This window comes from Andrographis paniculata, unplaced genomic scaffold, assembly GCF_009805555.1.
Source record: "Andrographis paniculata isolate CXL003 unplaced genomic scaffold, ASM980555v1 Contig51END, whole genome shotgun sequence".
Classification (NCBI taxonomy): Eukaryota; Viridiplantae; Streptophyta; class Magnoliopsida; order Lamiales; family Acanthaceae; genus Andrographis; species Andrographis paniculata.
Genome location: NW_026137586.1, coordinates 4,038,811 through 4,065,011, shown reverse-complemented (window position 1 = coordinate 4,065,011; position 26,201 = coordinate 4,038,811). Strand labels below are relative to the sequence as shown.

Genomic DNA, 26,201 nt, shown 5'->3' with positions numbered 1-26,201 from the left:
AATACCAAAATCGGAATTGAAATTGGACGGTTAAATCTTTTTCTCTCTTTTCTTCCTTCCTCTTTCACCTTTCTTTTCTCTGCGTTCTTCTTGTGTCTTTCTTCGAAAATGGGTTTAATTTTCTTTATCTTTTATTTATACTAGAGGGGGAGTCGTGCTATGCACGATATAATTATAAATTTTATTTAATTGTTAAAGTTAAAGGGCAAAAATTTTAAAATATATCTTACATACTTACACTAATTAATAAAATACTTTTATTTTTTAATCTACTATAAAATCTCAAAGAATCATTTGAGGAGGAATTAAATAATTTACTAATGAACTATAAAAAAATATTAAAATAAGTAAAAAAAAAATATTATTATTGATTAAAATAATAATACTATAATTGTGAAGAGATAAATATTTTACTATAAATATAATATATTTATTTATTTATATATTTCATTTTCATTTAAAATAATATTATTTATTTCACACTCAAATAAAATTTTATAATTTCAAATTAATTTTAATAAAATTTTATTATAATTAAAATTTGTAAATATTTAATGTAATGTTATAATTAAAAATTTTAAAAGTCACATATTATATATTACATTTCGATCTATATTTCAAACATTTAAATTTTATTTCTTACCTTCTAAAATAATAGTCATACTTTTCTATCATGATTCACTACTTTTTTTATTATTATTCACTACAAGAAATTATCAATTTTGTAACGAGATTTTTTTGTTACTACATTTATTTTTTCTGTTACTAATGATATTAGAGACGGAATTAGAGATGGAATTACGTTAGCTACGTGAACTTTAGGAACGGAATTCCGTTACAAATATACTAATTTTTTTGTAGTGTTATTATTATACAAATTTTACTACATTTTACGTAACTACACTCAAAATAAAATAAAAAATAAAAATAAATAAAATTACTCATACTTTTTAACAACTACCAATATAATATCAATATTTCTTAATTTTTTTGTCGAACCCCAATAAGATTATTCTTCTAGAACAGAGGGAATATAATGTATATCAATTATACAAAATTTGAGTAATATTTAAATTAATTGATATTAAAAATAATATTCAATACATAATAAGTTCCTATTTGAAAATAGCTCTTTTAACTTTTTTAAAAAAAATTAATTGTTTGATCGGTCCAAAAACTTATTTAAATGTTTTAAAGTTAACATTTTGAAACAACTTTTTGGAACTAAAGAACTTATTTTTGATAATTTTTTACTTTATCTTTTATTTTTTTTGTCCTTAATCATTAAATATTCATTTCACACATTAATATACTTTTACTATCGTATTTATTAATTATTTTCTTCTAAAAATCTTATATCCTGAAAAAATGCTACTAACCATTTTATAAATAAATTACTTCTTCCGTTCGGTGCTAAACTTCACATTTGATTTTGGCACGCAGATTAAGGTAAATTAGTGTTATATATATATATAGAAGTGTAACAAAGTAATATAATATTCATTTTACTCTCGAAAAGTAACGTGAAAAATAAAAATAAAGGTATTTTGGTATTTAATTGAGAATTATTTTTTTTTAAAATAAAATAAAATGAATTGGAGAGACTAAAATAGAAAATGGAAAATTTAGTAATTTTTTTATATTATCCTAAAAATTATTTTATATTCAAAGTATCAAATCAATATCTATTTATATCATATAAAACAACTATTAAATTCAAAATTTTATTATTTAAAAATTCAAATCCAAAAGTCAAATCCACAACAAACACACCGTTAGTTTAAATTATAATTAAATTCTACGTATAGCAAAGAATACAATATCAAAATTGGAATTGAAATTTTAAGGTTGAATATTTCTCTTTCTTCCTTCATCTTTCACCTTTCTTTTTCTCTGCGTTCGTCTTGTGCCTTTCTTCGAAAATGGGTATAATTTTCTTTATAGTTATATATATATATAATTATATTATTATTATTATTAACTTTATTATCATCACCATCTTTATCTTCTCTTTTTTTTATTTATTATATTATATTATTAAATTATATATACTCCCTCCGTCTCATAACAAAGTATCTATTTTTCTATTTTAGTCCGTCTCATAACAAAGTATTCATTTTCTTTTTTAGTAACTGTACTATCTACCTAACATTACAAATACCCTTACAACTTATAATATACACTACCAAAAAAAGGGCTATTCACCACGGGTTGAGAGTCCGTAACAATAAAATCGTAACAAATAGATATATTAGTTACGACAAAATCCGTGACGAAAAAAAAAAAACCCGGTCAACGTTTTAGGTTCTGTCGTTACGCAAAAAATATCGTAACAAATAATGAGATGGTAGAATTTGGTCAAAATAACATTAGTTACGTAAAGTGTTCGTAACTACTGGTATTTAATTTTTTATTTTTGGAAAAGTTAAATTAAAAAAAAAAAAAAAAAGTAAAATACTGGATTGACGCTTTCATTCCAGAAACGATCAAAATGGACAAAAACGCTATATCATCCCACACTTAGACAAATTAGGGCATCTGGTTCATTTCCCTTGTTCGCTTCTCACAGTCGCCCGCGATCCGATTTCCTGTAGCTGCCGACGACGACGCGCGAGGTGAAATCGATCCGTCCCTGGGATCTACTCCGGCGCACCTCACCCAGGTAAGGTTTTGAAGGTAGCTCGAAAAAGATTTTGTATTACGCGAGGTATCTTCGACAAATTAGGGCATAATCTCATTTCTCCCTTGTAGAAAACTCGATCGAGTTTCCTTCCTCTGAACCTGCAGGACGACGAGCATTGTGAAATCAACGGAAACGAGGGATCTACTCCGGCATCTAGGTAAGGTTTTTAAGTTTTCTCCCGAAAGATTTGGTATTACTCCAAAGTTCTTCGCCTCTTTCTCGGTATGGATATAGTCTTACATTTTAACTCCATTTGTTTGGGCTTTATCGTGTGTTACATTTGAGGTGAATTTGTATTCCTTTGTCCAGAAGGAGAGTTTTTTTGGTTGAATTTATTTTTTTGATATTTATCTTTAATTTATAGTTAAACACCAAGTGCAATGCTTTACTGTATGTTAAATTTATGAGGTATTTCTTTGTTCTGGTAGCTTAAATGTTAGATTAAAACATATTAGCTCAATCCTCTTGCTAATTTGTTCAGAATACAAAGTAATACATTACGTCAGGAAACTTAATTCGGCTGTTGGGAAGCATTTAACAAGATTTATGAATTGCGAAATACCTCAAGTTGCATGCTTCTTGAATTGCAGTTCAGTTTTCTGATCGTAGGTAATTTACTATCAGATTTCGTTATCCTGCATTTGTAGTATGCGTATACACATACAGTCACCCATACATATATTCATTATAGCATTTCTATAAATTAAGGATAAAATCCAGGGCTTATTTACACTTTGCATTGAGAGTAGGGAGTAGAGAGTAGAGAGTAAAGGATGAGGGCGAGAGTAGTAATGTGAGAAGAAGATGATGCAAATGCAGTTTTGGTGGAAACAGATACAGTGAATCTTGTGGCTTTGGTGCTGTGTACTATTCCTATTTGTATCCCTCTAATTGGGGTAGAGAGCCATTTCTGTACCTCTATATATATATATATGTATATCTATCTCAAAATTCTTATAGTACACGTCTTCCATCTCAATCTCCATCTTCCAGTCCCATATAGATAGATAGATAGATAGATATAGTGGTTGCAGCATACACACGGATGTCCCCCCCATGCTCCCCATGTCTTGTCAATTTCAGAAACTTTTTCACTTCTTTCTCACTCTCTCTTGCTGCTGATGTGTCTATTTGTGACGGCCCAGCATTTGTGACGGGAAATATATCCATATAATACTATTTACATTGCATCTATGGAAGATTTTTAAGTGGTGAGGGCTGCTGATTTTGGTCCATGTGCCTTAATGTTGTGATAAATTATAATGCTAGCGTCATGAAGAGCATCCATGTTTCCTATTATATCGGTGAAGGTTATGTTGTACTTATATGTTTTTGGTTGCATGTTTTGTTGATGGAATCGCATGTATATTATATTGCTAGATGGATAGGAGTTGGATAGACGATGCGAACCATATCTCCGCTCAATATTTGGACGGGGTCAGGGCTTTCTTAGATTTCGCATTTAAAGATCGTAGCTCTGAATCTTGCATCTATTGCCCCTGTACATCTTGCGGAAATCGCTTAACAAAATCTCGTAGAGATGTCTTGCTCCATTGTATTCGCTATGGATTCGACCAAACCTACAAGGTTTGGACTTGCCACGGAGAAGGAGAGGTGAACCCTGCTGTTGCAAACGACAATATGCCAATGCGTTAGGAGGAGGAACTAGAACTTCTATTGCGAGAGTGTGCATATACAGAGCACACCGATCCGGGGCCCAGTGGAAATGAACCTCATAGGGATGACGAAAATGAACATATACATCATGGCAGTAAGGGGTATAGAAAGATGTTAGAAGATGTAGAGAAAGAGCTCATACCAGGGTGCAAGAAGATGAGTAGACTCTCGTTTATCGCACGGCTTTTGCACTTGAAGGTTTTGTGCCACTGGTCTAATAATTCTATTGATTTGCTGTTAGAGCTGTTACGGGATGCACTTCCAGACGATGTTGTCCTTCCGAAGAACTTCTATGAGGCTAATAAGCTGACCAAGGACTTGGGGTTCACATGCAAGACTATCCACGCGTGCATCAACAATTGCATGTTGTTTACCGGGGAAGATGTTGACCGTGAGGTTTGTGTTGTGTGTGGGGAAAAGCGATTTACACAGGGTAAAGATAGATCTCCAGTGAAGAAGTTAAGGTACTTTCCATTAATTCCGCGATTGCAGCGATGGTACGTATCTTCCAAAACTGCATCTTCTATGAGATGGCATGCCGAAGGGCGTGTAGACGATGGCAAGATGCGTCATCCAGCAGATAGTCCTGCGTGGAAGAGTTTCGATCATCGGTACCCGACGTTCTCTGAGGAGATTCGCAACGTACGCCTCGGTCTGGCCACTGACGGTTTCAACCCTTTTGGGAATATGAGTGTGAGTTATAGTATTTGGCCCGTCGTACTTGTGATATATAACCTACCTCCGTGGCTGTGCATGAAGCAACCATCGTTCATCCTCTCTACGATTATAGACGGCCCGCATGGCCCGGGGGATCGGATTGATGTCTTCCTTCAACCTTTGATCGATGAGCTTAAGGAGCTTTGGTATGATGGTGTTTGGACGTACGATGCGAGTACTAAGGAGGATTTCCAGATGCGAGCTGCATTGCTGTGGACTATTAGTGATTTTCCCGGTTACGGTATGTTGTCAGGGTGGCCGACTCGTGGGGCGAATGCATGCCCTGTTTGTGGTTTAAAAACTCATTCCAGATACCTGAAAAATGGACATAAGTATAGCTATTGCGGGCATCGACGGTTCCTGCCGGCTGGGCATAGAATGCGCTTTGATAAACATGCATTTGACGGTTCGATGAGCTTTGACGGAAAGCCTTCTCGCTTGACCGGCGCTGAACTTCTGCAGCAGCTTCAGGATATGCCTACTGAGTATCGTACGGTTGACTTGATTGAGAAACGCATTGCACAGGGGTCTCGCAAGCGTCGCCGGGGGGTGGACGGGCAGCAACAGGTGTGGAAAAAAAAGAGCATATTCTTTCAGCTCCCTTATTGGTCTGAGAATGAGGTACGTCACAACCTCGACTTGATGCACATTGAAAAGAATGTGTGTGAGAATGTACTGTATACATTGTTGGGAACTAAGGGGAAAACAAAGGACAATCTGAACACGAGGAAAGACTTACAGTTGATGCAAATACGTAGTTCTTTACACCCGGTATCGGGTCCTAGGGGCGCTATATATTTGCCGGCAGCTACGTACACCATGAGTAACCCCGAAAAACGGATATTCCTATCTGTGTTGAAGGACCTCCGACCACCTCATGGGTTCAGTTCAAACTTATCGCGTCGTGTGAAGGTAGAACAACAACTAATATGGGGACTTAAAAGCCACGATTGCCATGTTCTTATGCAACGAATTCTACCTATTGCTGCCCGACGGTATACCCTTGAAACGCAATTATTTTAATTAACATGATATATGCCTCCTCTAAATATAACTGAAGGTGCTGATTCAACACTTCCTGTAGGTGTCTTCCCAAAAATGTTGTGCTCGTGTTGATTGAACTTTGTAACTTCTTCAATTCGATGTGCTCAGCTCATAACACAGTTCGTGAACTGGAGCGAATCCAAGAAAGAATTTCTTTGACGCTATGCCATCTTGAAAAGCTATTCCCACCTTCATTCTTTGATGTAATGGAGCATCTGCCTATCCATTTGGCTGAGGAGGCTATGGTGGCCGGTCCGGTGCAGTACCGGTGGATGTATCCCATTGAGCGGTACTTGGGTACTCTGAAGAGGTACGTACGGAACAGGGCACAACCTGAGGGTTCGATTGCACGTGGATACCTCATGGAAGAATGCGTGACTTTCTGCTCAAGATATCTCGGAGACATAGAGACCAAAGAGAACCGGGCTGCTCGAGGGGAGGAGGACGGGACACAACACGGGAAAGGATTGTTTGGTTCTAGGTTCAATCTTGATTACAATACGATGCACCAAATTCATTGCTACATCCTAGGAAATATAGATGAAATCAGTCCGTTGCGAAGGTTTTTTCACATCAATTTAACAATACTTGTATGCGTATCCGACCTGTGTTGAATATCTTCGACTTTTATTTTTGCACTGTAGGATTCACCTTGATACTATTAGGTCATGTCGAACTCGCGCACCCCCACGTGAGGTGCACCAGCAGCACAACGAACAATTTGCGTCTTGGTTTCAATCATATGTGAGTACCGCCTACATCGTCCGTACGTGGTATCTTGACTACACTCCCAAAAAACATTGAAATCACGAGTGTTCATGAACTACTTTACATCAAATGTAGGTAGATGATCCGACGAATAATGATGAGTGCCCAATCTCAGCGGAGATCCGTGCATTGGCGGGTGGACCATTATGCAATGCAACACGGTACTCTTCGTGCATTGTGTCAGGAATACGCTATCGTGTTCAAGACCGGGATGCAAGGAAGAGGACACAGTGTGCAGGTGTTATGGTTACGGCAGATACAGTGAGTTATGCCTCAGCTAGGGACCATAACCCACGAGAAGGTTCCGTGGCATATTACGGGATTCTTACGGACATTGTGGAAGTGTACTATAGCAATCAACAGAAGTATCTCCTTTTAAAATGTGACTGGGTGGATCTGGAGAGGGGCGTTAAAGAGGATGAGTTCAAATATAAATGTGTGAACTTTAAGTATTTGATGTACCCCAAGAACTTGCCCACGGATGAGCCTTTCATCTTAGCGACCCAAGCCTCTCAGGTGTGGTACATTGCAGACCCGGTTGATGAAGGTTGGAGCGTTGTCGTTCCGGTGTCACGGCGAGACACGTATGACGTGTATAGTACGATCGATCATAGATTCAGCACAGGGTTACCTTTAGATGACGGAGGCAATGTTAGAGGAGCAGCCGATTACTGGCTAAGGGAAGGTATTGAGGGGCAAGTAGTAGAAGATGCAGGGCAGATGGACCATGCCGATACTTCGCCTTCGGATTCGGAGGAATCCTCCGAAGATGATGGTGCTTAGCGCAGAATCAAATAAGCGGGCATTTTTGGTAGTATGCGAATATAGCCTAATTGGCCCATTTTTGATGGTTTGGCAACCACGCAACCTTTTTGAGTTCGCAGTTCAGAATAAATTACACATCTCAACAGATGGTCATCTATGTGGGGAGGGGGGGTCGGTGATTGAAGTACGTAATAGGTAACCACTTTCGGACATGCATGCCATCGTTCATAGGCCCTGTTTTCGCTTGATTTGCTGAAGCATTTTGCATCCATTATGCGCGCGCAGGATGTTATGATTTTTTCCGAATATGTCAACGCGGATAAGCTCTTTACCCCCGTTTGCGTATGCTGAAGCAATTTACCCTGATTAATTGCAGTAACTATTATGTGAATTTCTCGTAATATGTCACTTCATAAGCTTTGTTGTGATAAGTGTGTTTTGATTTTCTCCTAATATACGTTTTCATACTGCCAACTAACACTGGTGTCTTGCAGGTTATGGGCAAATCTCAACGTGCTGCCGTTGGAGGGTCACAGGATCCGGCAGTCTCTCCCGCAAGACGTTTTACCCGGGCATCCGCACGTAACAGCCCCCTAGAGGCAACTCATCCCGCAAGCAGGAATCCATCGCCCATCCGCAATCCCACAAAGAAAGTGACAAAACGGAAGGGATCTCGGGTCTCGCCACTGCTCCAGCGACTCCGGTCCATCACATCAGAGTGGGAGAAAGAGCGCGATGCTCGTGGTCAAAGCATGAAGCCAACATCTTCCACTCGAAGGGCAGTGCTTCAGGATTCAGAGGGCCCTTTGGAGGTAATGTGGTTCCTTTGCCGAAAGCATGTCCTTATTTGAACTCTCAGTATAACACTACAATAGGCTGACACTGTTAACCCCAACAGGAACATGATGATAGGGATGTTCCATCACTTTTTGATCCGACGGCACTGACACAGGATGACGATGATACAATCCCCCCCACACAAGCAGATGACGAGACACTTCCGCCGACGCAGGACATGGAGACTGCAGAGAGTGATATGCCACTCTTGGATGAAGGGCCAGGCTCCGACCCCACTCTGATGACAGGAACAGAGGCGGGCAATATGGCACCGTTGGACGAGATGACATCGCACGACGGTTTGGAAATTAGCCTTCAAAGATTACCGATTACATTTAGTGACTTCATATTTTGCATGTAATATCCTTATTAGAACATGTAATCTCCTGTTTGTGTCAGCTGGTTCGTCAAAGAAAAAGCAGGGGAGAGGGGCGGCACGAATGCCGCGTGGATGGGGAAAAGATCACAGGATGCTTGTATTCACATCGCCGGATGGTAAAAGCATCGTCGGACCCGACGTAAACGAGTACAAGACAGCCATTGGGGTCATTGCACGCAACGGAGCTCGACTTCCTCTACATTACCCCACGTTCGCTGAGATACCGGAGACGAAGAGACAGGGTGCATGGATGGAGGTTCAGGTGATGCAAACTTCATATGCCCTGTCTGTTGTAGGTCGGCACACATGTGCTTCTATTATCCCGCACCGGTGAGAAAAAAGTTGTTGCAGAGGGACTTCTGCTCTGCCCCCCTGGGCCAGGTTGGTCCGGTATCTTTGAGAATGTTTAATTAAACTTTTAATATGCCTCAGCGAGATATCGTAGCTTTTCGTGACTGTTCAGGCCTCATATTGCGTATTAGCATGGATTCACTAAGTGTAGAAGTATACAATGATACGATCCGTGGATTTCCAAAGCGATGTAGACTGTTAATGTAGGGGTGGTAAAATAACTGCTATTATGACGACCCATGTTTATTGAAGGATGTTTGGTTTAAAGATCAAGCTGCAATTACATAGGAAATTAGGGTATAATGTGCTTCGCTACCTAACTCATGAATGTAATACCATGTACTGTACGACATGTCTGAATGTACGTACTCCTCTTGTTCTAGTTCCAAAGTATTACACTTATAATGTCTGTGTTATGACATGTTATATATACAGTTCGAACGTCTGTTGATATATATGCTTGAATGTAATCAAAAATTGCTCTTGTGAATGTTGTAGGTGACACACTTTCCTTGGTCAAGGTCTTCGTGACATCCGCGTCAGTCCCGGACACACCCTTTATTTTTCCGACCATTTCTGGGGCGACTACCCTTCGCGATGTCGTCGGCGAAGATCCTATTGAGTGGAGCTACAAGGACGTAAGGATCTACTTTAATACCTTTCTTGTATTGCCTTCCGAAATTTATAAGAAGTATGACTTAAAGTAATCTCTGTGTTGGCAATTGCAGCTCATGCGCCGGGCTTGAAATGTTGGTACCGATACACCCATGTTAATTGCCCCGTTTTTCATATGGATTGAATGTCGAACCTGTCTTTGGATGGATTGTGTTGAGTTTTTGTTGAACTATGTCTGGAATTGATGCGTAGACCTTTGTGGTTTGAATTCGTATGGTGAAAAATGTGCCTAATGGGATTGATGGATAACCGTATTTGCTTATTGCGTTGTTTACTTGTGTTTGAACTGTTAAGCACGTTTTGCGGAACAGGTTGTTGATGTGTAGATACTAGTAGGCTTGTTCTATGGGTTGCTTTACTTTGTTGGTAGGTATGGAATTCAGATTTTAATATGAATTAATGTTTGCGCGGGGCGTAATGATGATGATGTTTATAGCAATCTTTGTATTCGTAATTTATTTTCGTATCATACGCATCACAGCAGGTCCATTTGTTACGAACAATTTCAATTGCAGCGTACCCCCTGTTTTTCACAATACGCTATTTTTCCGTAACAAAAGGCCAGAAAATCGTTACAAAAAGTGGTCTTTGGATATTTGTTGTTACAGACGGTTTCGTGACTATAAGTAGGTAATATTTTTTTTACGGGGTTCAATGCCGTTACAAATAGTCGTAACAAAAACCAAGTTCTGAGAACCGGTCAATGGAAAACACTTGTAACGCGAGGAACTTCCGTAACAAATACCGTAACTAAAAGTCCTGCCACACGCGCGGAAGGATCTACCTTTCGTTACGAGAGAAAATTCGTAACAAACATCGTAACAAATACCATACTTCAGGGAGCGTTGACCGATCGTAATAGTTACGAAAAGTGGCGTGGCAAAAAACATTCGTTACGCGAGTACACATTACGGAAAAAAGTCGTAACAAAGGCGTAGCAAATACGCAAATTGCACGAAATATGGCTTTTTGTTACGATTTTCCGGCCGTAATAGAAAACAGTTTTTTTGGTAGTGATATTACACAAATGTCATTATTTTTATATCACACATACTAACAAGGTTATTTTAGTCATTTCTACTTTATTCCTACCATATCCCAATATAATACTAATATTTCTAAAACTACGTGCAAAAAGCAAATGAATACTTCTTTTTGGGATGGAGGGAGTATTATATTTTATATATATACCTATTCATATTTATCCGTTTAACAATCTCTTTAGTTATAATCGACATACAAAATAGGAATAAAATTTACTCGAGAATATTAATTGCTTGAACCTATTAATATTATCAAAATATTTATTTGTCATAATCATATTATTTTATACACTCCGAAATCAAGGCATTACAATTCACTCCCCCTTAAAACGATTTTGTCCCCGAAATCTAAATTCAAACGCATAATAATGCTACTTAATTAAACAACTGTGGGCATGCTTTGAACATTTCTTGTTCTACTTCCCACATGGCCTCTTCCACTCCACGTCGGGACCACATTACTTTCACCATGCGTATATCTCGGTTCTCATGGTTCAAACTTTTGTGTCCAATCCAAAGAGGTCTTTCTTCATACGAAAGTTCCTTATTCAACTCTAATTCATCCGGAGATAAATATGAGAAGGATTTCCGACATACCTAAGAAGTTGTGATGCATGGAACACATTAAGGGTGTGTTCGTTTGATGAATTTGGATAAAATTCTACTATTCATCCAAAATTTTCCCCCCAAAAACATCAAATCAAACACCTATTTTTCATTTTTTATATTATACTAAAAATCAATTTTACATTCAAAACATCACATCATCACCTATTTATATCACATCATACAACTATTCAAATTCAAAATTTTTACTATTCAAATCCCAATTCAAAATCCAAACCTCCAAACAAACACACCCTAAGAATACATTCCATAGAAATTAAAAATGCCAACCGATAAGCCCAATCACCAACTCGATCGATAATTTCATAGGGTCCAACATATCGCGGACTCAATTTTTCTTTAATCCCACACCTTGTAATACCTTTCATTGGAGATACTTTCAATAGGACGAAATCTCCACTTTGAAATTGACCCTCTCGTCGGGCTTTATCGTCAAAATACCAACTTGTAACAACCCCCAATTGGCTCACACTAGAAATGCTACCGCCACACTGGATCATGGGGTCGTCACCATCTACTTGAAGCCCACAATACAGGGTTAAGGCTGAAATTAACTATAAAAGCATATTATTATTTAACACAATCCGATTTATGAATATTTACCAAAACACACTCCTAAATAAGAGATTTTTCTGGTTAAAAATTTGTATATAATACATCAGAGGTAAGTTCACTCCCTCAACCCATCTTTCTATATCCCGAGACGTTACCTGTCCCAGAGGTGTCATGCATACCTGAATCAAATATTTTTTTTAAAAGCAGTTTAGAATTAAATCAATTTTAAGAACTAACATAAAATATGTTATTACATACTTTTTAAATGTAGTCTAACCCCGTCAATCAAAAAATAAGTGTCGTGTCATGCCAATAGTGAAATAATGTAACAATATTGTCGAACTCGACAAACCATGCACATGTACACATATATATACATCTGTCAAAGTGAAAAGTCGGAATAACCTCGGCCTCGTATAGGCTCACAATATATATCTAAGTGAGCAGTCGAAATAACCTCAACTCCCTAATAACAAGCCCGATATACCACTATCAATAAATTGCCGAAAAACCCTCAGCTCAAAGAAGGACCTAATAAACCCATAATAATATAACGGTCATCCAGTGACTTCCATACACCCACATACGACTCCCACAATCAATACATGATTAGGTGAACATTATCGCCATTAACCACAAGACGCCCCATAATCTGTGATAGCAAAGATAAGACTCTTTTGTCTAGCCCTACTCCGTATAATATAGTCGAATTCGTGAAACCTGAAATCACCCAAAAGAAACCCATAAATTCTACTCCTCCTCGGGTGCCCTAACAGGAGCACGTTTGAAGTTTGACATATGATCTTAAAGTACCAGTAGATCTCACCAGGTGCAAATCTAATGAGTGGAAAAACACTTAATCCCTGAATACGTCTCAACTACAATGGGTCTAATCCCTGAATGACCATGCGACTAAGTCATCTAGTTGTTCGACTACTCTCGTCCACTATCGCCAAAGTATTACGGTACATCAGGGTCGAATATTTTAACTCCAGATTATGCCCTCGCCTAGCACCACCAACACGGTTAATAAATGATAGATCCATAAATATATCCAATAAACTGTGCAATGTGTGTGCAGCATGTCAAATAAATGAATTTACCGAAAATGGTTGGTGAGATAGCTCACCTCTTCTCCTTTTTAGATATTCACCAACACGATCAAATATGTATATCAAATATCATAAAATATGAGGTCTCACACATATATAAATATATACATGCACTGAAAAAATTATCCATATAATATCACAATGATCTTATAATCATAATCGAATGCACATGCATACCTAATTTCTTAAAATTAGATTTAATGTCCTACTGTTTGCCTCCTTATCGACACTCTATGGCTTTTGCAATGTCATCCAAATCTCCCCTAACGTACATTTGCCCTATTATTTACTCAAATCAGATGAGCTATATGTTTATTAATATAAACAACCTGCAAGTTCGTCAGGCTTCAAAATTTTATATTTAGTATAATACGATATTTTAGCTATAAAACCTCTATACCTCCTAATATTTATATCGTTCGGTTATTAAATAAAATTCTTTAAAGATATGAACACACAGATAGGTGGAGTACAATGCCGTTTTCAATTCGGCTTGGATAAATACGAAATTCTCAAAATACGATCCTAAAATTACAATAAGGCTATCAGATAAATAAATTCGTCGATTAAATAGCTTAATAGCCAATTATGAATTTCCGAAAGATATTCTAATTTAATACCCCAATATCCAAATTTTTATTAAAAATTATAATTAAACTATACGTATAGCAAAGAATACAATACCAAAGTCGGAATTGAAATCGAATAGCTATATCTTTTTCCTTTTTTTTTTCTTCGTCATTTTTCTTTCTTCTTCTTACCGAAGTCGGTATTGGAATGGAATAGCTATATCTTTTTCCCTTTTTTTTCTTCCTAATTTTTTCTTTCTTCTTCTTTGCGTTTTGCTTGTTCCTTTCTTCGAAAATGGGTTTGGTTTGCTTTATCTTTATATTTATATATATAAATATTTCTTATGATGAGTTTGGAAAAATTTTGGTTGGAATTTGGTATTAAAATATTATATGTTGGAATATTTTGTGAGACAAAAAAAAATGTATTTTTTTTGGAATGAATAATCTAAATAGTAAAAATTTGGGGTTTGAAGTGTAAAGAAACAAACCCTATAATATTATTATTATTGTTATTATTATTAAACATCATCATTATTATTATTATTATTATTATTAACTTTATTATCATCACCATCTTTATTTTCTCTTTATTTATTTATTATATTATGCTATTATTAATTATATATATTATATTTTATATTTATTTTTATCGATATTTATCCGTTTAATAATCTCTTCAATCATAATCAAATATAAAATAAGAATAAAATTTACTACAGCATATTAATTTCTTGATCTCAATAATATTATCAAAATATTTATTTTTTATAAAAATATTATTTTATACACTCCACAATATCAGACATTACAATTAAGATTGAAATGAGTATTTAAAGTCAAATATAAGGCTAATTGTAGTGCTAAGAGATACAAGGCACATCTTGTTGCCAAATAATTTAGTCAAATAGAGAGATTTGATTTCCATGAAACATTTCTCTCATGATGTGAAAATTGTTACAATCTGTTGTGTTGTATATTTTATTGTTCTTAAAGGGTAGAATATCTTTTAACTAGATGTCAATAATGTTTTTTTTTTTTTCTTTTCATGGGGATAATATGAAATAAATATATATTATTCCTCCTGAGGTCTACCCCAAGATGTTTAAAAATAAAATCTTTTAGAAAAATCTTTTTATGCCTTTAAACAAACAACTAGGTAGTGTGATGAAAAATTAAGGAGTGCAATGCTTGAATTTGGCTTTGTTTAATCGTTTCATGACCATTCATTGTTCACCAAAGTTAGTGATGGTTTAACCTTGATTGCTCTTAGGTATGTTGATGATCTTCTTTTTACGGGTGATGATGTCCATAAGGCTACTGTTTTCAAAAATTTATTGCATAATAAGTTTTGAATCAAAAATTTAGGGTTAACACAATATCTCTTGAGAATTGAATTTATTAAATGTGAAGTTGGTCTTATACTTAGCAAAGAAAATAGACTCTTTAATTATTGTTTGACTTTTGGTCTCCTTGGTTTTAAGCCAATTCATGTTAGGAACATGGACTAAAGTTTGTGACTGAGGGTGCTGATGAACCCCTAATCACAAACCTTGTTGCATATCAACAACTTATTGGGAAATTAATATATCTTACGATGACTAGATTTTACTTTTCTTGTAGATGTTCTTAGCCAGTCTATGCGCAAACCAAGAGAGTCTTATTTTTCTGTTACATTAAAGGTTCTTAGGTACTTATAGGGTCTCCGGGGCAAGGATTATTGTTTCCTAGTTCTGAGAATTTACAAACCAATTTTTTTGTGATTTAGAAATCATGCACTATTTCAAGAAAATTTGTGATAGGTTTTGTGTATTTTATGAGAATTCCTTAGTGTCTTTTAAAAGCATAAAACAATCCACTATTTCGAGATCCTTAACTGAAGTTGAATATAGTCATTGCTCAAACTTGCACTGAAATCATTTGGATAATTGGTATTTTTAAGGACCTACATGTTGAAAGTGTGTTATCGATTGAATTTTCTTATGATAATATTGTTGCGCTACGGATTGCTACTAATCCTATTTTCCATGAAAGAACAAAGCAAATTGAAGTTAATTGTTATTTAGTTAGGGACTATCTTTGTTACGGGATCATTTGAACTAGATTCACATCTTCTAACAATGTAATACCCCCGGAATTGAATAGTGATATGAGCTGGGGAGCATGTGATACCCCCGAGGTTGAATAGAGGTTAAATAGATTGAATAGACTATTTATGTCAATAATGTCATTTTTTTTTTCGAGAGTCCTACTGAAAGAACTCTAGAGTTAAGCGTGTTTGCCCTAGAGGAATGTGAGGATGGGGGACCCTCTGGGAAGTCATCCAAGGTGCGCGTCTATGATGATAGAAGCGCGCTGAAATGACTAATGTTGACCTGTGGGGCCAATCTACAATCTCTACGCGCCCGACTTTGCGTATATTTCTATGGGCCTTTGAATTGTGTATTTCTTTTGGGCTAGTTCTTGATCTTTTTTTGAGCTTTGTCCTCTATTATTTGTATACATATACTATACATATATATTTTTGCTAGGATTTCTTTTCTTGGCAATTGGATGAGTTCACGCCGCACACCACATTTGTTTCTTTGGATTCCATTCCAAAGTTCATTCACTTCCATCCAATCTCTTATTGCAATCTATCAACGTTTCCATATTTCTCTTCTCCATTATTATATCACATCCTCCATGGATGCGTTTCTCCCAAAAATATTCCATTACCAATTGAATTTTGGTGATAAAGATCGGCGGTGCAAAGTTTATGAAAATCAATACTACCTGTTAACTAGGCTTCTTGGGAGTGATTATGGTTATATCATTTCTTCTTTTTGATGTATTAAGTTTATCGAACATTGTTATAGTTCTATGCCTAGTGTTGCCTTTATAACACAAATATTTCTTGTTTTTGTTATTGTTATATTTGATTCAATTTACAACAATTGTTTAAAAAAAAAAAAACGAACAAAATAATTGAAAAACAAAACTTTGTTTGGTTCATATTTTGGTTTATATCGTATTTAATTTAATATAATATTTATAAGATACTAAAATGTAATCTTTTATTAAGTCCAATTGAAATCTTTAAAAAGATTTGGGCAAATTAAGTTTAAAAAAAGTTGTTTAATGGGCCATTTTAGCCCATTATCACTCCTGGTCTGCTACAGTAACTCCAGCCCGGCCCGAGTAATAAAGCGTAGTATTTAACCAATCCAAATCAAACCTGAACAATACGTGCCGGCCCGGCCCGATGGACATCCGTGGTGCGTATTACGCACTGAGCGCACGGTAAGCTTTTGCCATATTAAATAATTAATTAATAACCGTTACTTTCACTGGATAATAATAGTTGTTATTATTATTACCATAAACAATAAATAATAATCAGATAATTTATACTATTTAATATATAATTTATCGATTATTTATTTTATTTATATATACATATTAGCATAATGAATTTTAACCGCTGCGTATTTGTTGTTGTACTACTTTAAAATATAATCTCTCCACAGTATTATATGTATTTATTTTTATTTATTTTTATTATTATTATTTTTGGTGCTCCGGGATCTTCTCCGCCGCTTTGGCCGCCGGAATATTCTACTCGGACAGCTTCTGCGCGGTCCTGCTCTGGTTATTGAGTGAGGTTTCCTGTTTATTTCGTGTGTTCGTTGAGTTTTGTCTGGATGATAATTTTATTGGTGGTAGTAATTTGCATTTGTATGGTAGTTTTATTTTTTCAGATTTATCCTCGGTCGCGGTAGATCTGGAGCTGATTTTTTAGAATCGGAAGATTTTGTGGTCATGAGGTGATTCTGACTTCCGGATCTCGGGTACTTTGTTGTTCCTCGATTAGTATTTTGAGACCGATTTTGTGTTGGATTTGGTCTGTTGTTTTAGCCCTTTTTAGCCCTAGATCTTCGGGTTATTGGGAAATTATGCTAGAATATAGGCAATACTTTTGAATTGTAGTGTGGTTTGAAGTTAATTTGAAATTGTTTGACTGAGATTGAATTTCTGAATAGGCAATTGTGATATGTTTTAGGGTTAGTTTGAACAGAATTGTGCCTGTTTATTATTTAGCTGGACCTCAAGTGTGAAGTCAATGTTTTAACTTTGGAGAGATCTGTTTGATTTAGAAATAAATTTGAACAGCAATGCATGAATTTTAGAGGGGAAATAATTTCATTTTTGAGTGGTAGAGAACTGTTTTGGCATCTGGTATTTGATCTGTTTTCATAGTTTGTTTAATTTAGTGGGAATTACTTTGTGTAGCTATAATTGATTGTGTTGGGATAGGATCTAATTAGGTTTTGCCACAGATGACAACGGATGTGCTTGCTTTGTGGTTTGAACTGTTTCCGAGCATACTCCACATGTAGTTTCCTGGCTTGAGAAAGTTTTGGTATCGTATCTAAAACTCGAGATGGGATCCACCGTAGAGGAAGCAGTTAGAGCTAAAGTGCATGCAGAGAAACTATATTGCGAGAAAAACTTTGTGGGTGCAAAGAATTATGCTTTAAAAGCTCAAATGCTGTGTCCTGACTTGGAGGGCATATCTCAAATGGTGGCCACATTTGGAGTCTACATGGCTGCTGAGGCGAAACTTAATGGTGAGCTGGATTATTACTTGATTCTTGGACTAGACCCATCTTCAGAGAGATCTAAATTAAAGAAACAATATAAGAAGTTGGCGGGGCTGCTACACCCTGATAAGAACCAAACTGTTGGAGCTGATGGAGCATTCAGGCTGGTTTCTGAGGCATGGACCATTTTGTCTGATGCTGCTAAAAGAAGCTCGTATGATCATAGGAGGAATTATTTTGCTAGGTACAATGCTGGGGCTGTTGGCTGTGATAACTATTCCAAGTTATCGTCTTCTCACAGCAGACTTGATACATTTTGGACAGTTTGTACTTCTTGTCATGTTCAGTATGAGTATCTGCGGAAGTATGTTAACAAGCGGCTTTCTTGCAAGAACTGTCGTGGTGTTTTTGTTGCTGTTGAGACTGGGTTGTCCCCGGTAAATGGTTCTTTCCCATATAATACCAATTACTCTTATATGCCTGATAACGGTTATGGTAGTCATGGTTATGGAATGACGTCTGTTTCTTCGACTGCTGGATATTGTCCCCCTAATGGGACTTCAGGACGTCACGGTGGGTACAGGCCTGAATACTCCTCGTCTACTATATCGTTTCAGGGTAGTTGCTCATCCGGAAATTCAGTCAGTTTTGCAGATCCGAATGGATTATCAAATTCTTTTGTGTTCTATGAATCAGGCAAAAGGAAGACTCACGACAAAGATCACTCAGTGAAGGCTGCAGCTCACCTTGGCTCTAATGGATATTCTTATACGGATCAGAGTGAAGCGGCTAAATCAAAGCGCGGGAGACCTGCAAAGAAGAGAAAAGTAGAATCGACTCATGAAGAGTTACCCCCAGACATCGTTGTGGAATTCAAAATTACCCATGGAAATGTAACTCCATATCCTAGTCCTAAGCTCTCATCCCAGTCAGACACTTTGGCCAGTCGAAGTCCTGTTCCCCCTTCAGTTGATATTAGACAGTTGCTCATTAACAAGGCGAGATCTGAAATCATTCCCAAACTAGATGGAATGAGATTAGCTTCTGAAGCTGCAGCTGCAGCTGCGGAGGCCAAGAAAAAAGTGCTCGCTAAACAATTAGAACTGAAAAGAGCCATGTCCATGTCGATGATAGTTCCCAATTCCGATTTTCATGATTTTGACAAGGATAGAGCTGAAGAATGCTTTTATCCAAAGCAGATATGGGCTCTGTACGATGAAGAAGATGGCATGCCCCGTTTGTATTGTCTAATTCGCAGTATCATCTCGGTGAAGCCGTTTAAAATCTATATCAGCTACTTGAGCGCAAGAACTGATACTGAATTTGGATCTGTGAATTGGTTAGATTCAGGGTTTACCAAATCGTGCGGAAATTTTCGAGTGTTCCATTCTGAGACAATTGAACAAGTGAACATATTCTCCCATGTTTTGAGCCGGGAGAGGGCGGGAAGAGGGGGTTGTGTGAGAATCTACCCAAGGGGAGGTGATATTTGGGCGATGTATGAAAAGTGGTCTCCGGATTGGAACCGGTCAACCCCAAGTGAAGTGAGGCACCAGTATGAGATGGTGGAGGTTCTTGATGAGTATTCGGAAGAGAATGGTGGTGTACATGTAGCGCCTTTGGTTCAAGTTGAGGGGTTTAAGATGGTATACCAACGAAACAGGAATAAGGATGTAATTCGATGGATTCCTAGAAGAGAGATGGTGCGGTTCTCACACCAGGTGCCCTCTTGTTCGCTTAAACCCGGCAATACCATGAATTTACCAGAGGGTTGCTGGTTTCTTGACCCTGCAGCAACCCCACCCGCCCTACCACAACTACAACTACAACTACAACTTGAACGAGATTGAGAATGAGAGAAGATGAAAACTTGTTTAACAGCAATGGAAATAAATTCCAGCCAGCTAAGAGATGGAAACTGCATCCTGACAGACAGGTGATGTCTTTCTTTCTTTCTTTCTTTCTTTCTTTTTCTTTGTTTGTGAAATTGTATAGAGAGAGAGAGAGAGATTAGAAGAAGATAGGCAAGTTGAAGAAGAAGTTTAACCATGCATGCATGTCACTGGATTTGAATTTGAGTTTGAATTTGAATTTGAATTTGTATTTGTATTTGGAGATAGATGATGTTGTTCTGGTTCCGGTTCTGGTTCTGGTTCGACTCTTTATTCAACTATCGGCTGCTCTGCTGTCTGAATTCTAGACGATTTTCGTGTCATTCATATTAATGCCTCACTAGACTAACTGCCTGCCTGCCTTTGGTGTTTTGTTGGGAAGTGGCACACTCACTCACTCACTGCCCTTTGTTACTTGTGAGTGTTGCTGGTGCCTAAACTGAATTGAATTGTTGATTTATTGTGTATAAAATACGATGGCAGCATAATTTAATTTTTGCCTGCCATAGAAATATTAGGATCTAAGGCAAAATGGCGTCCAAATATAGTAGAGTTTGAGTGTGAGTGTGACTACAAAGGCAGGACGGCAGGCAGAGAGCAATCTTTCGTTTCCAGAAGAATCGGGTAATCCCAGAAGGCCTGAAGAAGGTCCGTCCATTCACTGTCCTCATAGTCATTCCTGAGAGGATACCATTTTTGTCTTGTCCAAGAACCTACTCTTGCACAATGAGCAGTTCCGGGTATCGAAATAAGCTGATGGTGTATTCATTTAACCCGAAGAAATTCTTCATCCAAAGGAATTTGGCAAGGAACCCTTATCTTGTTTGGGCTTGCAAAATGGACTTCCAACCAATGCAAAGAAATTCTTCATTTGATTGGAGAGTCCAAAGGAATTTGGCAAGGAGCCCTCATCCTTTGGCTTGCAAAATAGACTTCCAATCAGAGGCGGATTTAGCAAGAGATTCGGGGAGGCTGAAGCCCCCCAAGCCAACAGAGAAAACTTCTATGAGTAGGCATCATATTTCGGATTTCAGTTTTCAGCGCCTTTGATTCTGCCCCGCAAATCCCACTGATAATAGCAGTCGTAGCCTTCTCTCTCTCTTTCTGCCCTCCCTTGCCATTGCCGGTTTGTTCGCAATTTTGATTTGAAGAAGATGGTCAAATTGGCCTAAGTAAATGAATTATAATTTATGATTGTTGGCTTGTAATAATAATTTAATTTGGCCCCGCGGCCAATATTAATAATTTAATTAAATAAAAAGTCTGATAAAAGATACCCTGTCGTCCAATTGTATGCTCATTTGACCGAACACGGACACTGATTTTAAGAAAAGTAGATGTTGTTGCTCAAACTATTTTTCGACGGCTTATAGGATCGAATCGGCTAAATTCTCCAGCTTCTCCAAAAAGGATCTAGTTGCAACTAATAAATCAAGAAAAGAAAGAAAACAAAAAAATGACAAAGATAAATGAAAAGAAAGTAAAAACAAATAAAAGAAATATAGCAAGAAAAATGCAGAACAAACAAAGAAAGAAGGAAAGTAAATAGAAGGGAATGAAAATAAATTGTATAAAAATTAAAATTTGTGTAGAAAGAAAGGAAGTTCTTTTCATATGGCTCTTTACTTATATTTATACTATTGCCTAAGAAATTTAGATTTGGTTAAAATTCTACTTTATCCAAATCTATTAATAAGAAATTTAGATTTGGTTAAAATTCTACTTTATCCAAATCTATTAATATGTTATAAATTATTCAAAATCAAATAAAATTTTATTACAAATAATATTTTGGGATAACAATACATAAAAAATAGAAACTTCTACTTTTTATAATAGTAAAAGATAAAAAAAAAAAAAAAAAAAGGAATAAATTTAGATGGAAAAAAAAATGAAAATAAATTTAGATGACAGATGAAGTAAAGGAAATCGATTTTTTCTCCTCCGCTGCATTATTGGCTGGTGCCGTCCATTCTTGTCTTGTCGCCCGCTGCGACGCTCGTCGCCGTCCGTCACCGGCCACCTCTGCACATTTTTATTGGATTGGATTTGGGGCTGATTTTGGTGGTATCATCGTATATTATGTAAATATATTATAAGTATTCAAATTTTAATTTATTTATATTCTTGTTATTGTTATCCTATTTATCTTCTTCATGATTTTTCTTTTTACTTTAGAATTTATAAATGTATTTTAAGTTAATTTAATAGGTTTTCATCTGTCTTTCTAAGTCACTGTTTGTTTATTATTATTATTTTTTTTTTGGTGAAATTTTTTTGATAAAAAATTTATTTAGATATATCTTAATCTAATTTAATTATGATAGTATTTGCTTTTAATTTAATTGAAGTTAATTTGTAGTTAAATTGTGAAGTTGATAGAAAAGTTTTAATTAAGATATTTTGTTATTATTTAGTCAAAATACAATGGAAAAATTTATTTCTAAAGTTCCTAAACGTTTCAATTTAAATATTGAAATATTTGGTGCAAAAGATATGAGTGACAATTATAATGAAAAGAACAAAAGAGTACGAAAAGTTGATATTTCATATGATGATACTATTACGAATTCCGGATTGCGTAAATCGATTGACAGTTATCCGATTGGATTTAAACATAATTGAGAATAAGATATTTGGCTAAGGGTCCTTGTCAACCTCGCACTTATAATTTTTTCGCTCAAAAGATTCGAAGATCTTTTCAAGATCAATGATTCAAACACATATGATTAGTTAGAATACAATATATTTAAATATGTTGCATATTGTTTATGGTGTTATTTATTTTCTAATGAACATAAGCATGAAAACACTGCATTTACTGAAATTGGGTTTTAGGAACCGGAAGAAAGTTAGAGAAAAACTCAATAGTCAACAAATATCAATAACTAATTCTCACAATTTTGCTAGAACTATGTGTGTTGGATATAAAGATCAAACAAGTAATGTGGATTATGTAATGATGCAAAAAAAATCTGAAATGAAGGATACTTATCGGACTCGATTACCGCAATTGTAAAAATGATTCGACATATTTTAGGGCAGGGCTTAGCTTTCTGTGGTCATGATGAATCAGCACAATCCTTGAACTTTATAAGTGGTATGGTGATAACAATGACAAAGTTGGAAAGGTAGTTGATTTGATTTAAATGCTCAATGAAATAACCAAGTGACGTCTCCATATATTCAAAAGCAAAATTATCAATGCTTGTGGCTCAGAAGTGAGGAATTATATTTTGGCAGAGATTGGAGAAAGATGATTTTTTCTTTTGATTGATGAGACTCGAGATATTTCTATCAAGGAATAAATGTCTTTAAATATAAGGTTTGTGAATGATGTTAGAGAGGTTAAAGAGCGATTTTTTTGTGTTGTACATGTTACTGACATTTCTATACAATCTTTGTAGAGTACCATTGATGAATTTTTTTGCAAAAAATTGATTATCACTATCAATGGTTAGAAGTCAAGGTTATGATGGAATTTCTAATATGCGTGGAGAGTTTAACGGGCTTAAAGCCCTCATTTTAAAAAAAAAATGAACATGCATATTATGTTCATTGTTTTGCGCACAACTTTAATTAGTTTTTGTTTCTAGTTCTAGTGTCAGTAAGAATGGGCTCGTAAGCAATTTTTTTTTTAATATATCTCTATGATAGTAAATATTGTTGAAGCTTCGTGTAAGAGGAAAGATGAATTGAGGCAATGCCAATTTGATGATCTTGTAGGTTACATAGAATTTGGGTGCATGATATTGCTACATGAAATGGAATGAATCAAAAAATGAGTTTGGCTCGAGCCAGTGATACTCGTTGGGGTTTTTATTTCATGACAATCACTCAACTTTTTAATTTGTGGAATCTAGTGAAAGAAATGATTGAAATTATAGCTACAAATGACAGTGATGTGAAAAATCGAGAACTTGTTGTGTGGTTGTTTGACAAGATAGAAAGTTTTGAATTTGTGTTTGTACGTCAATTGATGAGGCATCTATTAGGTAAAACTAGGGATTGAAAAATTTACCGAACATACCGAAATATCGATTTATTGTACTGTACCGTATTGAAAATGCCGAAAATTTTGGGTATCATACTAAACCCGTCCTTCCTTTTTTTTCTTCCTCTCCCTGCATGTTTTCTTTCCTCTTTTTTTTTTTCCTTGGCTTTCTGTTCTTCTTTTTTCGTTGTCCCGTCATTTTTTTTCAGAGACGAAGTCCGTCCGTCTGCTAGAACATTGGTGAATTTTTTTTTCTGAGTAGTGTATTTATGATTTTTTTTTAAAAAAAATAGATTTCAGTATAATCGGTATATACCAGCATCGTACTAAAACCGAAAGTTTCAATACTTGATATACCGAAACTTTCGGTATGGTATTGATATGTATTTTCGTCACACAAAAAAATTCGGTACGGTATTGATATTTTCAGTACGGTACGGTATAGTATGTCATCCCTGGTTAAACAAATGCACTGTCACAAGCACTGGAACAGAAGAATCATAATATAGGCATTCTTGTGCAATTGATTGCAATTTTGAAAGATGAATTGCAAAAATTTAGAACAACGGGTTGGAATAATTTTTTCAAAAAACTAACTAAGTTTTGTTCGGATCATAGAAATAGTGTCTCTAATATGAATGATATCATCCCTGGACAATTAAGAATACTTGATGGCTAAAAAGAAACACATCTTCACTATTTTTGAGTAAATATTTTTATATAGATATTTTATTATTCTTAATTTATTATAAAAAATTTTGGAGTATTAGTTTACATTATATGAAATATTAATTTTTTTACAATGTTAAGTGATCAATATTATTTCTCAAAAAATAAATCATTGGTTTACTAAATCAAAGTCAGAGCTTTTGATAGGAATAGCATGTCTTAATCCTAACAAATATTTTCACTTTTGATCAAGAATAGATTATTCATTTTGTTGATTTATATTCGAAGGATTTTTCTATGCATAATCTATCATATTTAAAACGGCATATTCAAACATTCATTCGTTATGTGAGATCAAAACCAACTTTTATTAGCCTGTGTGATATTGAAGATCTTGCACAGAAGATGATTCAAATGAATTGTAAGAGGACTTTTTATTTGATTTATCAACTAATCGAATTAGCATTGGTTTTATATGTCACGACAGCCACAGTGGAAAGATCTTTCTGAAGATTATCAAAAATAATTTGCGAAACACAATGAGAGATGACTATCATACAGACTATCTAGTGTGTTACATTGAGAAGGCATTTTCGTCAGTATTGAAACTGAAACAATTTTGCAATTGTTTAAAATATAATTACTCGACTATCATGACATCACTAAGATAAATGATAATAATAATAATAATAATATATTATAATTTTATTTTGTTTAATTGACTAAATAATATTTTATTTTGTTCAAGGACAATCTGAATTTGAATTTCATTTTGTACGAAGTTTATTAGTCGGATTTATTTATTTATTTATTGTCTTTATTGTGACAATATTGTTTCTGCATATTTGGTTAAATGTAATTTATTTTGTAAGTAGAGTACTTTGTTCTATATTTAAATTTTTATACTATATCTTTTTAAAAAAAATTTAACCTCCAACCCTCCCATAGAAAATTGTTCTGGTTCCACCACTACTTCCAACCAAGCGGGGCAGAATTATTTTGGCAAAGAAATGCTCTGATAAGTTTCCTGATACGGTGAATTAGAGAGGGAGGCATGGAAAAATAGAGATGTAAAAACAACAAGTACATTCCAAGAAGCGATAGTACTTAGCCTTTTTGCACTCCAACATTCCAACAGGACTCCGCGGAGGCGGACCAAAACTGGGCAGCCTTGAACACCTTATTGTCCGCGAGAGAGAACCATGACAGCATGGTTTTGAGCATATGGGAGCACCCGCACTTGATACACGGCCAGCACCTA

At 35.7% G+C, this 26,201-nt stretch overlaps 4 protein-coding genes across 10 annotated transcripts; all 4 read left to right on the top strand.

Annotated features, from left to right (window-relative positions):
• The first annotated feature begins 4,063 nt into the window (after window positions 1-4,063).
• On the top strand, window positions 4,064-6,799 carry LOC127253577 (uncharacterized). Its single transcript, XM_051278229.1, has 3 exons — window positions 4,064-4,270; window positions 4,340-6,072; window positions 6,162-6,799. The coding sequence occupies exons 1-3, from the start codon at window positions 4,064-4,066 to the stop codon at window positions 6,733-6,735; spliced, it is 2,514 nt and encodes an 837-aa protein (XP_051134186.1). The 3' UTR covers window positions 6,736-6,799.
• Window positions 6,800-6,808: 9 nt separating this feature from the next.
• On the top strand, window positions 6,809-7,672 carry LOC127253576 (uncharacterized). The gene is made up of 2 exons (XM_051278228.1): window positions 6,809-6,865; window positions 6,965-7,672. Exon 2 carries the CDS (start codon window positions 7,133-7,135, stop codon window positions 7,670-7,672), a length of 540 nt encoding a protein of 179 aa, XP_051134185.1. The 5' UTR covers window positions 6,809-6,865; window positions 6,965-7,132.
• Window positions 7,610-10,288, top strand: LOC127253595 (uncharacterized). Of its 4 annotated transcripts, XR_007839278.1 has the most exons (7): window positions 7,610-7,849; window positions 7,940-7,996; window positions 8,149-8,466; window positions 8,553-8,790; window positions 8,891-9,132; window positions 9,720-9,859; window positions 9,950-10,288. XR_007839278.1 is itself a non-coding variant. In XM_051278250.1 (6 exons), exons 2-6 carry the CDS (start codon window positions 7,946-7,948, stop codon window positions 9,750-9,752), a joined length of 882 nt encoding a protein of 293 aa, XP_051134207.1. In that variant the 5' UTR covers window positions 7,610-7,849; window positions 7,940-7,945; the 3' UTR covers window positions 9,753-10,288. The 4 variants fall into 4 exon arrangements, 1 of the variants encoding a protein (XP_051134207.1); XR_007839279.1 differs by lacking the exon at window positions 7,940-7,996; XM_051278250.1 differs by having other exon boundaries at window positions 9,720-10,288.
• Window positions 10,289-17,252: 6,964 nt separating this feature from the next.
• Window positions 17,253-20,604, top strand: LOC127253728 (uncharacterized). Of its 4 annotated transcripts, none has more exons than XM_051278457.1 (3): window positions 17,253-17,440; window positions 17,529-17,608; window positions 18,122-20,604. In XM_051278457.1, exon 3 carries the CDS (start codon window positions 18,226-18,228, stop codon window positions 20,233-20,235), a length of 2,010 nt encoding a protein of 669 aa, XP_051134414.1. In that variant the 5' UTR covers window positions 17,253-17,440; window positions 17,529-17,608; window positions 18,122-18,225; the 3' UTR covers window positions 20,236-20,604. The 4 variants fall into 4 exon arrangements, with proteins under 4 accessions (XP_051134414.1, XP_051134412.1, XP_051134416.1 ...); XM_051278455.1 differs by having other exon boundaries at window positions 17,529-17,632; XM_051278459.1 differs by having other exon boundaries at window positions 17,253-17,445.
• Window positions 20,605-26,201: the final 5,597 nt, after the last annotated feature.

What these genes read in the sequence shown, in the direction of transcription:
- LOC127253576 (XM_051278228.1), top strand. Translation starts at nt 7,133, where the DNA reads ATGGTTACGGCAGATACAGTGAGTTATGCCTCAGCTAGGGACCATAAC.
- LOC127253728 (XM_051278457.1), top strand. Translation starts at nt 18,226, where the DNA reads ATGGGATCCACCGTAGAGGAAGCAGTTAGAGCTAAAGTGCATGCAGAG.
- LOC127253595 (XM_051278250.1), top strand. Translation starts at nt 7,946, where the DNA reads ATGATTTTTTCCGAATATGTCAACGCGGATAAGCTCTTTACCCCCGTT. An exon ending in AGCTCTTTACCCCCGTTTGC is followed by an intron (nt 7,997 to 8,148) that starts GTATGCTGAAGC and finishes GGTGTCTTGCAG; the next exon opens with GTTATGGGCAAATCTCAACG. An exon ending in GTGCATGGATGGAGGTTCAG is followed by an intron (nt 9,133 to 9,719) that starts GTGATGCAAACT and finishes TGAATGTTGTAG; the next exon opens with GTGACACACTTTCCTTGGTC.
- LOC127253577 (XM_051278229.1), top strand. Translation starts at nt 4,064, where the DNA reads ATGGATAGGAGTTGGATAGACGATGCGAACCATATCTCCGCTCAATAT. An exon ending in GATTCGACCAAACCTACAAG is followed by an intron (nt 4,271 to 4,339) that starts GTTTGGACTTGC and finishes CCAATGCGTTAG; the next exon opens with GAGGAGGAACTAGAACTTCT. An exon ending in CTACCTATTGCTGCCCGACG is followed by an intron (nt 6,073 to 6,161) that starts GTATACCCTTGA and finishes CACTTCCTGTAG; the next exon opens with GTGTCTTCCCAAAAATGTTG.